Source organism: Bison bison, unplaced genomic scaffold (assembly GCF_000754665.1).
Source record: "Bison bison bison isolate TAMUID 2011002044 unplaced genomic scaffold, Bison_UMD1.0 scf7180017864519, whole genome shotgun sequence".
Lineage (NCBI taxonomy): Eukaryota > Metazoa > Chordata > Mammalia > Artiodactyla > Bovidae > Bison > Bison bison.
Genome location: NW_011495072.1, coordinates 11,278,680 through 11,293,987, shown reverse-complemented (window position 1 = coordinate 11,293,987; position 15,308 = coordinate 11,278,680). Strand labels below are relative to the sequence as shown.

The 15,308-nt window shown below is 48.9% G+C and overlaps 1 protein-coding gene across 1 annotated transcript in view; it reads left to right on the top strand.

Moving 5' to 3' along the window:
• The window catches only part of SYPL2 (synaptophysin-like 2), a 14,921-nt gene extending 1,961 nt beyond the window's left edge, over positions 1-12,960 (top strand). The window contains exons 3-6 of the mRNA XM_010831028.1: positions 6,500-6,624; positions 7,959-8,160; positions 9,092-9,283; positions 10,810-12,960. Of these exons, the coding sequence (XP_010829330.1) occupies positions 6,500-6,624; positions 7,959-8,160; positions 9,092-9,283; positions 10,810-10,956 (666 nt within the window). The 3' untranslated portion in view covers positions 10,957-12,960. The remainder of the gene's footprint in view (positions 1-6,499; positions 6,625-7,958; positions 8,161-9,091; positions 9,284-10,809) is intronic.
• Positions 12,961-15,308: the final 2,348 nt, after the last annotated feature.

Here is a 15,308-nt window from a genome sequence, read left to right as displayed (position 1 = left end):
TCTTGCCTGGAGAATCCCAGGGACGGCGGAGCCTGGTGGGCTGCCGTCTATGGGGTCGCACAGAGTCGGACACGACTGAAGTGACATAGCAGCAGTAGCAGCAACAGACTAAGATAGAACATTGAGCTGGAAAGCTGGGGCCTTAGGATACAGACCTGGACCTGCCTTTTCTATCTACTTGACCTTGGCAAAAATCTCTTCTTTGGGCTTCAGTTTCCAATATTAATCAAATGTTGATCAGACGGTCCCTAGAGTCCCTTTCTGCTCTAAATAGGTTGGCATGCCAGAACATTACCCTGATTAGACTTATTCTGTGGCCTTGAAGAAATCATTTGCCCAGGGCCTCAGTTTCCCTGTAGTGGTATAGGGGAAACACCATCTTCTCCTGCCTGACTGGTACTTTGAGACCTTAGCATGTTCTCTGTCCGACCCAGTGTATAAATTAGGATCCTGGACAGGTGCAGTCACTCTTTCAAATTATAAAGACCTGTCGGGAGCATTTAGCGCACTATCAGAGAAGAGATTTGTTAGACAATCCGCACACCAAATGGTGTGTGAATAACTTAATTAATATGCTTTCAGCACAAAATTCAGCTGGGGAATAAGTTACCATTAATACTGAGGAGGATTGAGTTCTAAAGGGCTTTTAACTCACTGGAGACAGGAGTTAACACTGTGTCACTGATTCGTAAATCGTCCTTTGGATGAGAATCATCAGATCTGGAATTTAGAAGCAATAGTGCATTTGGGGTTATCTTCCCATATCTGACACCCTGACTGGGGCTACAGGCCAGCCTGGGGAGCTCCCAAGTGCAAACTCTGGGACCTAGTGGGGACTTTCCACTCTCCCTACTGCCTCAAGAGCATTTGGAATAACTGCTGACTGAGCTCTTTCACCTCTCCTCACTTCCCTGCTCTGATGCACCCCTTGAGTATCTGAGGGGGCCATGGAAGAGTAATCTTAAGGCTCTGTGTGTCTGCTATCCAGAGCTGGGAAGCCATTATGAGCAATCCAGAGGAGCAGAACCGGAAATAAAACAGTACGGTTTTATCATTAAACTAGACAATTGGATCTAAGGGAAATTTGAGAAAGACTGTCAAGGAATGAGGAAAACAATGAGGTTATTAGACCACGGAATCATCCTCCATGGGGGGCGGATTCTGACAGGCTTCTTTCTTCAACCTTTCTATCCTTTTCCCAAACCTACCCCAGCCAACACCCATAACATTTCTGTAAGGCTGCACAAAGCAATGCCTGGTCTTGTCCACAGTCAGCTCTGATCCCTAAGAGTTAAAACCTGTTTGACTTTTAAGATCCTCAGTTTCTTAGAGAGGAAGTTATGCTTTTCTCTCATAATACTCAATCCAGGAGTCCATGGCTAGGCTCTGAACTCAGCTTTCATTCAAAGGGTAGCTTCATAAAGAGATGCTTTGCTTTTACTGCCAACCTGGTAACCTGAATTCAAAGTGAGTTTCACTTGCCCTGAGTCTCTCCAGGTGAACACAGGTACTGGCCCCAGGAACCAGCACCAAAATGACAGTGAAAATATCATTTGGGACTTTTTGCATATTTCCTGCTTGGAGGGATCAAATACTCCTGTCTCGACAAAGGGAAAAAAACACCACACACAAAGCTTGCAGTTATTGTAATGATAACTGAAAACTCTGTTGTCACTATTACCAAAAAAGCAAAGCTTTTACTGGAATCCTGGTGAGATAAAGTAATGTTATTCTTCTATTAGCGTATCTTTTTAAAATTTTAACATGGACTAATCTCACCTCAATTTCAGTTCTGGGGTCTCACTGAGTCTACACTAAGCTAGGCAAAGAACATGGGCATATACCAATTATTGGAGAACTAGTTTTTCTCAGCTTTCTAGCTATGGAAGCTGGAGTAAGTGATGAAATCTTCATGGGTCTAAGTTTCTTATCTGTAAATGAGGGTAAGATACATCTCATGAGCTCTCTGGAAAGATTACAGAAAGCAATATCTGTAAAGCATTGGAGCATCTGAGAAGACCATGGTGAGCCTGGCAATCCAAGAGGTATTCAGTAAGTATTGGTTCCCAGACCTCTCATTCTCCCTAACTTTCCCCCTTATGCAGACTGTCAGCTAGACTTGTCCTTTGGTAAGATCATTTAGATGTTACTGCCAAATCCCTACTCTGTTCTTGTTCATTAGCTAAGTTGTGTCCAACTCTTTGTGATCCCATGGACTGTATCAAGCGAGGCTTCCCTGTCCTTCACCATCTCCTGGAGTTTGCTCAAACTCATGTCCATTGAATTGGTGATGTAATCCAACCATCCCTACCTCTGTTGCCCCCTTTTTCTCCTTATCCTCCTTCTCCCCTTTAGCCCCCTCTGAGGGTAAGGTATGAATCGCTTGGATTATTCAGTCACTGTTCCAATGAAGTGAAAGTGAAAGTTGCTCAGTCGTGTCCAACTCTTTGCAACCCCATGGGTATAGTCCATGGAATTTTCTAGGCCAGAATACTGGAATTGGTAACCTTTCCCTTCTCCAGGGGATCTTCCCAATCCAAGGATCGAACCCAGGTCTCCTGCATTGCAAGCGGATTCTTACAAGGGAAGCCCGCTGTTCCGATAATGTCATATTATGTTTAACTGGGCATGCCCTTGATCAGTAACTCACCTTTGAGGTGCCAAAGTCACTTATTTGGCTCTGGGGTCTCGGTAGTGAAAATAAGGTATTTCAATAAATATGGAGAATTCAAAAGCACACCATCAGAGTCTGTAACAACCAATGAGATGATTGTGGGAATAGGCTTTGGGGGAGATCTTGTCTTCCTTGTGCTCTGCGCTAAGTGGAAATGTTAGTGTTCTCAGGACTGACAAAGGTTATCACCAAAAGGAAGTCAGCACCAAAGTGGAGCCTCATCCTTAAACTAGCAAGGTTATTCTTACATCTTTCCAAAAGAGATGCAGAGGCAGGAGAAAGAGGAAGAGGAGGAGGAGGAGGAGGAGAGTGTGGCCACTGCTGTTCCCAGCAATGCAGGCCCATGAGGAAGAGGGCTAGTTGGTATCAGAGCCCTGGAGATGCCCCTTGTCTCAGGGTCTCCATCCTTCCTTGGCTTCTGTTCTTCATGACCAGCTTGGTGCCTAGTAACAGGGGTGATTATTGGTCTTCTGCACTCTTCCCTGTGGCTCAGTCCCCTGATACAGTTCAGGAAAAAGGCATATCTGGTGCAGAAAGGTGGAAGGAGCTGGGAAAGCATCTTTCTCTGCTCCTGCATCCCAAGGTGCACAGCTACTTCCTCCCTCTTTGCAATCCTCCCTGCACAGACTGGAGATATCTTTTTTCAGCCTTAATAATTCTGTGATCCTGGGTTATGTTTTGGCTTTTATTTGAGCATGACTCCTTTCTGGATGCAAACTCTTGAGAGCAGGTACTGGTCTTATTCATCTTGGATTCTGCAGCGTCTGGCACAAAGTAGATACTCGATAACTCTTTGTTGATTAATGAATGGATGACATAGAAAGAGCAGTGAACCGGTAATCAGGAGTTGTGAATTCTAAGCTTGGCTCTCACATTGGCTAAATGTGACCTTGGGAAAGTCACTTAATCTTTTGGGACTTCAGTTTCCACCTCTATGAAATGAGACTGTTGCGCTTGATAATCTCTGAGATCCTTTTTGCTCTGCTGTTCTGTGAACCTGAGAGATTTTCCCGAGATTCCACCGTCCATTCACTTAATAGCAAACTGTCATCTGTTATCTGACACCTTCTGACTGTGTTGTTCTGATTTAACCATATATTCTGGTTAATAAAATTATATAAGTTGTTTAGAGACTCCTGACTTTCAAAGAATCAGAATAGAAGAGAATACAGTTAATACTAATGTTACTATGGGTGTATTTTGCCCATGGAGGAATCATAAAGCAGGGTTCAGGATTTTTAGAACCTCAAGCCTGTCTTCTGGACACAGCAGAACTTTCTGCAATGATGGAAAAGTTCTATAATATGTGTGGTTCAGCATGGAACCTACTAGTCACATGTGTCTAGTGAGCACCTGAAATGTGGATAGTGTGACCGAGCCACTGAATCTTAAATGTTATTTAATTTTAATTAATTTAAATGTAAATAGCCACATTTGGCTAATTGCTACCATAGTGGATAGTGAAGCTCTAAGGTACAAGCTCCATGAAGACAGAGATTTTGCTTTTCTTTTTTGTTCACTAATAAGTCATATTGCCTAGAACAATGCCTGGGACATAGTAGATGCTCAATAAATGACATCTTTCTGTAGCTGGTCAGGAGTGCCAGTCAAGAGAGTGCTGGTAAAACAGAAGCTCCATAACTAACTGTTCATTGCCCTAGGTGAGAAGTGCCAACTTTTAGGGGGGACCTATACAGAGCCACTCACTAACTGCTAACAGTAAAAATATATCCAACTGTCTGCCCTTCCTAGAATGGTACGTCCTAATTGTGTCCAGTTCTGGACACCAGAAGCTAAGAGGAACAAAGAAACTTCCATGAGGACTCAGAACCACAGAGCTGACAAAAGATTAGAGAATCCTTATGAGGGTGAGCTAGAGGAGTGCCATGGTTATGCCAGGGAGGCCACTTGGAGTATGTAAAGGTAATGATGCAGAGGTTTTGAGTGACTTCCCTTCAGTTCTGTCAAGAAGATGAGCAAACAGGGTTCTACTGTGGCCTCTGTAGTTTAAGTCAGATCAGGAGGTTATTCAGGCACTGGAGAGAGATTATACTATCTCCTTTCCTGGAGGAGTGTTAAGATGGAGACAATTCTTGTTTGTTCGAATTAAACCTCCTAGAAACAGAGAGGTACCCATTATGACCTTTAAAGAGGGGTCAGTGGCTCCAGCCTGGAGAAGATCTGCCAGGCCAGGCGATGCAAGGTGGGGCAGTGGCACCGGACACCACCCATGGCCAGAGCGCAGCTGCTGGCAAACCCAGCCAAGAACACATGGAGAGAGCTACCCTCAGAGTGAGAGAACCACAGAGCTGGAAAGGCCTTGGGATGGCCTGCTCCAAACCTCTCGTTTTACAGATGAGGAAACTGAGACGCCGAGAACAGAATGGCTTGTTAGAGGTTACTGGCTCATTAGTGACAGGACCAGGACTAGGACCCAGATTTCCAGACTCCTAACCCAGTTCTCTTTTCCTTCCACAACACTATCAAGCATTAGCAAGATACCATGCACACAACTCTATTCTATCAACTCTGGATGCAGGGTTGGGATGTGAATTAGCTGTCTTCTAGGTAATTCATGTCTGAGATACTGAATCACAAAGAAACATACAAAAAGTGAACAATTAACAGAGTAAGCTCACTGCTTAACACAAAGGATTATATCATGCACAAGCCAATGGTAAGAACACAGGAAATGGGGCCTCAACAGATGATGTGGGAGAATAAGAAATTCCAATTTCTCACCTTCTTTTCTAACCAAAGTGTGTGTCCCCAGGAAGAAATTAGAAAATTGTAGGATGAGGAAATTCCATTTCACTCAAGATAGGAGGTTTAGTAACATGTGATGAAAGGTGAAGAGGAAAACAATTCAAGTAATCTGAAATGCCTTTGGTTCTCAACACCGAGAAATGGCAGCATCAACAGATTATAAAGTGAAACACCACTGGGGAAATAGCCAAGGCTGATAAGGCAAGTGGAGGATACTTTTCTCTGGGTTTGAGCCAGGACTGCTGGTAACCCAGCCAGCACTGTTGCTGAAGGAAAGGTGCCTTTAGGGGAAGAGAAGTTAGCTGGTGGTACCGTGGGACAGCAGCCCAGCCCCTGCCCCCTTGGTCCCTCTGAAGGCTTGGCAGAAGTGGTCCCCTCCAGCTATATCTCCACTGAGGCAGGAAGTCACTGTAAGTTAGCAAGAAGGTAATGACAAGATTGAATGATGCCTTCAAAGGAGAAATGGAAAGAATTCCATGCATGCCTGATCTCAGTTGGCACAGGGGAATTTCTAGGATGCCTCTCCCTTGGGGAGGAAATTCAAGTGCACCTTTGAGATAGAAGTTTCTAAAGCCTAAATTGCTTTGTGTTAGTCATCATCTTAAGGAGGCTATCTGTGGTCTCCAATGTCACATCCAGTGGGGAGACTTAGAAACTGCCCATTTCTCCCTCTTCATTTCCCTCCCAGGTAGCAGTCAAAGTCAACCCTATGCATTTGGCTATTTGGTCCAGCATCCTGTGCAGTGAACAGAGCACCCTGAGGCTGGGAGACCAGCAGAAGCCATGGGTCCCTGGCCAGAAGGGACTTGATTAAAGGGACTCCTGGGAATGGCTAACCACTCCAGTATTCTTGCCTGGAGATTCCATGGACAGAGGACCCTAGTGGACTATAGTCTGTGGGGTCAAAAAGAGTCAGACATGACTGAGTGACTTTCATTTTCACTTTCACTTGGCCCCATCCCATATCTGTACCTGCTAGGAGTGAGAGGGTGGTTCAGAGGGATAGATCTTGGCCAGTTGAGACCTTCTGACTCTCAATCGGGCTTCACTCTCTCTCAGCTCTTTGCTATTTTCGCCTTCGGGTCCTGCGGCTCCTACAGCGGGGAGACAGGAGCAACAGTTCGCTGCAACAACGAAGCCAAGGATGTGAGCGCCATCATTGTTTCATTCGGCTATCCCTTCAGGTGAGCATGAGCTGATTCTGACCCAGCACATCCTCTCTCATTGCATTGGGAGGACCTGCATGGTCTCTTCCTCCTCCAGAAACCTAAAGACCTTTTGTTGTGTGCCAGTCCAGTTTCAAATAGAATTACAAGGCACAGGCCCTTCCTGCCCTTTAGGAATTTCAGACAGGAGAAGGCAATGGCACCCTACTCCAGCACTCTTGCCTGGAAAATCCCACGGACGGAGAATCCTGGTAGGCTGCAGTCCATGGGGTTACTATGAGTCGGACACAACTGAGCGACTTCACTTTCACTTTTCTCTTTCATGCATTGGAGAAGGAAATGGCAACCCACTCCAATGTTCTTGCCTGGAGAATCCCAGGGACGAGGGAGCCTGTTGGGCTGCCGTCTCTGGGTCGCACAGAGTTGGACACGACTGAAGCGACTTAGCAGCAGCAGCAGCAGCCAGAGAAAAATATAAGGGAAACTCAGATAAACCCTTGTTTTAATAATGTTCCAGTCTATGAATAACCAATAACAGGTAATGACAGCTCCTACAGAAAGAACCCCACTGTGTGGGGTGAAGACTTATAGGAGTCTGGGCTAGTTGGGCAAGTCTCTTCTACCCTCCATAGCCTCCTCCCTGCCTTGAAGGTAAGGAAGGCTTTCAGTACTCAGATCCTAAAGAGCTGAAGGGGGACACTCACCTGTACCACCAGAATACAAGGAGGCACACCTTGACCAGGAGGTAGAAGGGAATACTCTTTCCTGGGTATCTAGGAGCTTAGAGAAGGGGGAGCCCAAGTGTTCAGAGGAGAATAGGGACAGGGCTCACCTCTTCAGAAATTTCTAGTAGCAGCATCAAAGTTAGATCAGCTGTCTCTTGCACATAATAGTGTGTTTGTTTTTGGTCTAATGTAGTCTCACTGGGGGACTTAAAGTCTGAGAACGGGTAATTCCAATCTTAACTTGGGCACAGTGCTTTCCCAGGGGCAGAATGAAGCTGATTCCCCTGATGGTTTGGCTGACAGAAATAGATGAACTATATATATTGTGGTTATGACTTAAAGGGTCCTGGAGATACTTGGGAATACAGGGTCACCATGTCTGGGCAGGATGGATGAATGTGGGGTGGTGGCCGAGCGGGAGGTAGAGTTTGGCCAGAATTCCAGGGAAATTCCTGTCTTGACTCCAAGGTTCCCTCCACAAACTTTCCTCCCTACATGCCCCTCTCGGCTCTGCAAGAGTCCTTGGGAGAGAACTGGAGCAGGACTACCCCTGGGGCAGGGAGGGCCTGCTGCTTGCACAGGGAGAGGATCGCCCTGAGCTCAGGGTTGGCTTCATGCCACCTGCAGGTTGAACCGGGTCCAGTATGAGATGCCCCTCTGTGACGATGAATCCACCTCCAAGACCATGCACCTCATGGGAGACTTCTCTGCCCCCGCCGAGTTCTTCGTGACCCTGGGCATCTTTTCCTTCTTCTACACCATCGCTGCGCTCGTCATCTACCTGCGTTTCCACAAACTCTATATGGAAAATAGGCGCTTCCCACTGGTGGTGAGTGGGCACAGCCAGGAGGAATGGGGTGGGGAGGAGATACTGAGGAAGTGTACATCCTGGGCTGAAGACAAGCATGGCAGCTTTCCTGGGTCCCTGACCCTCGCAGGTGAACCTCCCCGATCTCCCTGGCAGCTCTTTGCTGTTGGTCCCTTTGGGTGCTGGGGCTGCCAGGTCCTTGGGCCTGTAGAAGGCCCACGTCTCAGGGCTCTGTGTCTACTGACTTCCCATCACTTGGTCTGCTCACAGGAGGCACAACAGCTTCAGGAAGCAGGCTCTGGAGTCAGATTTGCTTGGGTTCAAACCCCAGCAATGTCCCTTACTAGCCATATGCTCTTGACAAGTTATTTAACCTCTCTAAATGTCAGTTTCCTTGACTAAAAAATGGAAAGAAAACAATAACTATCTCACTGTTTTGGAAGGATAAAATATCTGGTATAAGAATATCTAGTATATAGTTAGCCTCCATAAGTGCCAGCTATTATTAATACTATTTCCCCTTTGCTTTCTCCTTATCCTAGGCATGCAAGGTGGAAAGGGTGCCTTAGGGGATCCCCACTTATCTCCTGCAGTCTGCCCTAACTCTACCACCAGGTGTAACTGAGCAATGGTGATCAAAGCAAAGGCTGGGGCAGGGGAACGTGGTGCGTTTAGGCTGCTTGGGCTTGGGGATGACACTGACCAATGGATGACTTGTTCCCTGACCTCAGTTCTGAGGGCATGGGCAAGGGTAGCCCTGGCTGGCAGGATTCTCTTGATGGCAGATTCCCCAGAATGATCTAGGCTCCCTGAGCCTCCAGGTGTCAGGTAGGATGGGAAGAGGCAGCTGTCCTGGGACCCCAGGATCACAGTGCGTTAGGGCAAGAGGAAAAGAAGTGCAGAATCATGGATTCCTTTCTGACTGTATTTCCTGTCCCTCTGCTCCTCCCAGGACTTCTGTGTGACTGTCTCCTTCACCTTTTTTTGGCTGGTAGCTGCAGCTGCCTGGGGCAAGGGCCTGACTGATGTCAAGGGGGCCACACGGCCATCCAGCCTGACCGCCGCCATGTCTGTGTGCCATGGAGAGGAAGCAGTGTGCAGTGCCGGGGCCACACCCTCCATGGGACTGGCCAACATCTCAGTGGTGAGAGTTGTGGCCACTGATGGGGTGTGGGGGAGGCAGCACTGTCCCTGATGCCCAGGCCAGTCACAGCAGTAAGGGCTGAGAAGAACAGGGAGGGTGTCCTCACAGCTGGTATCCCCAGCACCTGCAGCCACCACATCCCCTCTGCTTCACGCTGGCTGCTGGCCTCTGGCTGACCCCAAGGGACATTTGGGAAGGGCCACTCAACCTCCCATTTCTTCCCTCTTCTGCCCTCTGCCTCCCATTTCCCTCCATTCTCCCCACCTCTTGGCATGCTCGTTGAGACCACCTCCCACTCCTCCTGTCTCTTTATGTGTATGTGTGTGCACACAGATGAGCACATGAAGAGGGCGCCTAGGGCTGTGGTGGGGCTCAAAGCTGGGAGCTGACCCAGAGTGCATGAGAAGGAGCTCCAGGCTGGACAAGAGTTTTGGGCAGTGGTGGGTCCAGCTGGTATGCATGTATTGGCCACCTTAGTTAGAACATCAAAATATCTCTATATCAGTTGGTAGATAGCTGAGGCCTTGAGTTTTGCAAATGTACCCCTGTCATCTCAGCCACCTCAGCCCTGCCCTGGAAAGCTTTGGCTTAAACATCCCCAGATAGAGACCTGGGTTCAATCCCTGGGTTTGGAAGATCCCCTGGAGAAGGGAAAGGCTACCTACTCCAGTATTCTGGCCTGGAGAATTCCATGGACTGTATATCTATGGGGTCGCAGAGTCGGACACGACTGAGAGACTTTTACTTAGGGAAATCTCTCCCTGAAAATGGTCAAAACATCTCCAAAGCCCAGTAACTGAAAGGTTTAATGGCTGGTACACCAGGGAGCTTTCTAGACCTTGCTGGAATTTTGATGATAGGTTCCACCTCCCTGCACCCCCCCCCCAAGACTGTACTGTAAAAATGTTCACGTACAGTGAAGTTGAAAGAATTTTTACAATGAACACCCACACACTAATCAACTAGACTGTACCATTAACATTTTACTAGACTTGCTTTATCACATATCTATCTGCCTCTGTTCATCTATCAATCCATCTTATTGTTAATGCATTTCAAAGTTAATTGCAGACATCTGTACACCTCCCCTAAATACTTCCTGCTGATAGTTTTTTAAGTATTTTGAGTAAATATTTGGATAGAGCCAGCTGGGTGGCTGCCCTAGGAAAGGAGCACCTTGGACAGCTCTGGCCCCGCCCACCCCAGGAGGCCCCAAGGATGCTGGGCGAGGCTCCATGAGAGCCCTTGCTCTTTGCTCTGCTTTGCATGATGCTCCACTCCAGGAATCACATTCTCCCAGCGACCAAGCCACAGTTTGGGTGCATGCTGCAGACAGAGTTAGATACCTTCATCAGAGAGCTCCTTAATGGGTGATGGCCCTAAACCGTGCTCCTCTGTCTTTCAGTCTTTCTAACCCTCTGTGCCTCCCTCCCTCAACCTCATGCAGGCATCCCTCCTCCCTGTTCCCACAATGCCTTCCTTCCTATTCTCACGACCTCCCTCCTCCCCCTACCATGTCTTTGCAGCTCTTCGGCTTTATCAACTTCTTCCTGTGGGCCGGGAACTGTTGGTTTGTGTTCAAGGAGACCCCGTGGCATGGGCAGGGCCAGGACCAGGGTCAGGGCACCAGCCCGGAGAGCGCAGCTGAGCAGGGAGCGGTGGAGAAGCAGTAAGCAGCCCCCAGCTACTCCCGAACAGAACAGCACAGAACAGCACCTCTTCAACCACCTCCGGCTTCCAGGACCTCCCTCTTCCTTCTCCTCCAACTTCCCTCCCCCATCATTCTGGGCTTTGAGACGTCTTCACTGATGGGCAGGCACCAGCTGTCGGAAACCCGGGCAGCCCTCCCAGTGCCTTCCTATCCCTCCTCTTCCTGGAGTCCCAGATGGCAGGAGCTCAGCGCTTCTTGTCTACTGCCTGGACCCAGGCATCTTCCTTGGGGTCTTACATGTACCCTCACAGCCTCTGAGAACCAGCCTCTGCTGCAGGCAAGGGCTGGGGTCAGGAGACCTGAGACTGGTTCCTTGCTGCCACTTCTATCGATCTGTCCAGCTTCAATAAATGTGGGGGGAGGGGAAATTGGTTGGCAGCCTTCTTCCTGCTCTCTTGCATGGAGTGCCCACCAGTGGTTTAGTGACCTCTCTTCAGTGGCTGTCATCAAGGCCCCATGTCTGCACTGACCTGACATCAGTCTGAGCTCAGTATGTTCCCCACTCGCTCCTCTGGCCCCTGTTTGCCCACAGAGTCCATCATGTTTGAACCCAGGAGGCTGACTGGCCTAGAAAACAGCCTTCCAGAGGGTCCCAGTTGCAACTGAGTTGCAACTTGAACAAACAGTAGCCAGGAAACTTGCTGGGATATCAGTTTTTTCTATTCCTTTAGTTCTCCCACCCCTCCCTGCTGGGGCACTTTCCACCAATACTCTCAACTCCTACTTGCCCTAGAAACTCTACCTTTCTCCCTGTCCTCCTTCTTGGGCTTGTCTTACACTTGGGACACAAGATGAGGGGGTGAGGAGGCTCTCTGTTTCAGCCCTCCCCACCTCCTGCCTCTCTGTCCAGCTCCTTTCCCCAGCCTCTTGGATCTGAAGCATTCAAGATCCCTTTCTGAGTCTGTTCAGGCCTTCCTTTCATTCCTGTGGGGTCAGCTAGGGGCTCTGGAAGGAGGAAAAAGGACCATCACGAGTCTAAGCTGCCCCAGAGCCCCGGGACATGGATGGATGGGCCCACTTCCCCTTCACTCTCTTCTTTTTTTTCTCCTCCCTGCTCCTTCTCTGGACTCTGGTTCACATTTCTCCTTCTCACCTTTATGAAAGAATATGCCCTCTCACTTTGTCCTCCATTCCTCCTCTGTCTCCTCATTTTTTTCCAGGCTCTATTCCCCCACCCCTCACCCCCACCTCAGTCCAGGGCAGGCCGATGCTATTGGTGCTTCTTCACTTCGGGACCCAGTTCCATATTTGTCCTTGGTGTGTCTCCTCTTCCTGACACCTCCTTCAGTCCCTCTCTGGACCCCAGGGCCCAGGAGTCACTGCTGACTGGATAAGGGCCACCTGCCTCCCATGCCACTCAAAACGTTTCAGTATGCCCTGGCCATAGAGCTGCCCAGGGAAGAAGGACAAAGGCAGATCCAGCCATTTTCCAAACCAGTGCCAGTTAGCCCATTTGTCATCCCAAAGGTGGGTGTGTCCTGTGCCAGTTTCTCCTCAGGACTGAGTCAACCCCTCCCACCTCCTCACCTTCCTCAGCACCCTCCACAGTAACATGTGCATTACTGGGGAACCCGGGTGGCAGGACCTTTGACTTTGGGCCAATCTTTTGGGTCAGAGTTTCCCCGCTTGATAGGGGAGTGTGAGATTTATATCTTCAAATGCCCCAGAGTCCTTCAGTGAAAAATTAGGTATTTTGTTTTTTTAGCTTTCGGGGAGAGGATTTGAGGAGGGAAGCTGGGAGATGGGGATGAGGGTGTTTCTAAGTCTGAACCTCTCTCTGTCCTGAGCTGTCCCTGTGATTACTCAAGGACAAGATGGGACAGCTTTGCCTGCAGCTCCAGAGCCTCAGAGAACAAAGGGGTTCCTTCATGGTTCTTCAGGTTGGCCCCTGTGAGGGTCTGTGCGCAGCTTCTACTGGAACTATGTTTCATTCTGTGTACGTATTTATAATTCATCTGAAATGTGATGGATAAAGTGTTCTCATTTGGGGGGTCTAAGTTACTAATTGGCCCTTCAGCTAGGGAAAGGGGGTGGGTAGGTATACACTCCTACCAAGGACTCCTAGCCCAGAACTCTCCCTTGGGCCAAGAAGGCTCTTTTATCCTCTTCAAGTGGCTGGCTTGTTCTCAGCCAGAAGAGCCTTGATCTAGGCTATGGCCTCTCTCTTCATGGCCATCCTAAAAGGAAAGGCTGCTTCACCTCATTACTTTTAGAGGGCTGGACTGTCCTCAGAGGACTCATGTTCCCTCCAACCAGGGCTGGCATCACCACTTTGCCTAGTGGGGCCTGAGGTAGGACAAGGTGTCTGGTTTCTCCAGCTGCCGGGAGGAAGCCAGCTGGCAGGGCACTTGCCTTTGCCCTAGTAAATTCTGACCCTGCCAGGATGCCCACCTTGGACCTTTTCTGAACATGAGTTCCCTCCACTATTATGGTCGTAGATGTCCTTCTTCTGGGATTGCAGATCAGGGGTGGGGGGAGAATGTTGCATGTTGTTTTCTGGTGCTTGTCATTATACATATGAATAAACAGTGCTTCAAGCATTTGCCATGAAGGAGCCAAGAATGTAGCCCTTATGGGGATTTTTTTACCTCCTCCCCTTGCTTTAAGTTCTTGGACAAATGTCAGCATTTTCAACCAAAACATCATTCTACTCCTCTCCACTCTGCACTCCCAGCGATAAGAGTCTGAAGGCTGAGTTGTTCCTGGCAGACCCCAGCCTGGTGACATCTCCTCAATCCAAAGTAACTGAAATTCATTAATAAATTTAGAGCAAACTCAAAAGGCAGGAGATAGTGGCTTCCACAATGCTGTTTCCATTTGTGCTCTCCTACCATTTGTGACCTAATCTAGCTTCCTGTCAGGAGTTGAGGGCCTTATGCATTGCCCTCTTAACCTTACAAACTTGCACCTCTATGCCCCTTCTGACAGACAGTCATAGGCTTCATTTATAGTCCCTTGAAAAATACACTTGGGCAAAAAATTATGCTCAATGTCACCAGATTTGCCAATCTCCTAGGAATCATCTATAGCTTTCAGGTTAAGAAGCTCTACCATCAGAGATCATCCTTGAAGTACTTTAACATTCCTTGGGTGAAAATGAGAAGACGCTCAGAGGTCTTGAAGTCACAGACCTTGACTTCTTTGCCTCCAGTTTGGTTTCCCCTGAGATGAAAGAATGAATACGGGGTGAGGTGTAAGGGAAAAGAGAATTAGGATCTCTTTTCCGATGTGATGGGGTAGGGGACAGGCTTTTGTGTCTTGAGTGTATGAAGGTGAGAAAGAACGTTATCAGCTGAGGAGAAAGATGTGGACGATTAAGGTATCAATATTTTCTAGGCCTTAGCAAGGAAAATAACAGATCTGATGAGAAATCACCCTATGATGAAGCTCTGGTAGCAGCCCTGCCAGCACAGAAAATATTCGTTAGAAAAAGAAGCCAAAGTGATGGATGGAGTCAGGGTCCAACCAGGATTTGGGAAGAGGCGATACAGGGTATCGATCATCGATCGCAGTTATCAGAAGGGGAGAGACGCATCACCAGAGATGCTGCAAACACCAGCAGCCTCGGGGCTACCCCAGTTCCGGGGCTGGCTCTGGCTCACAGATAGCCTTCTGTCATCCTGACAGGTGATCGTGGTCAGCTCAGCTAGGTCCTACCAAATCCAGAAAACGCTATTCCAACCCTCTGCTCTGCATCAGGGCAGCGTGGGTTTCCCACAAAGACACACCAGAGTTGAGGATTCTCCCCCACTCCAACCCCTGTGTCCTTCAGCACATCCTACAGACCCCCTCCCTTTGCCCTTCTGATTCATAGCGCCCACCTCCCTGCACCTACCCTATTCGATCTACAGGGAAGCGAAGTCGATCGTGGCCGCCAGCCCGAGAAGGGGAGCCAGCCAGCTGGCGGAGGCACGGCTTAAAGGGGCATCTTGGGCAGAGAGGTTTGGGACTGGGGTCTGTGTGCAGTGAGTTTAAGAGAGGGGCTGGTAGCAGAAAGAATGTGTTCACAAGGGTTAAGAGAGGAGGTCCTGAGGCTTTGGTCTCTTTCTCCCCCCGCAATCATGCATTTTGGAGGGGCTCTCGCGGCAAGTTCAGTAGGCAACAGCACCACCTAGCTGACTACATTTCCCAGAAGGCTATGTGGGCGAGAGACTGAGAGCCAGACGAATAGTGCTGCACTTGCGCAACTGAGCTGGAAAGGTGGGAGGGAGAGGGGAGGCGTGCCCGCGGCGGGGATGAGGGGAGGGGGCCGCGCGGCGGCGGCGCCTGGGCGGGCGCGCGTCCGCGGCGGTGATGGCGGTGCGTGAACGCGCG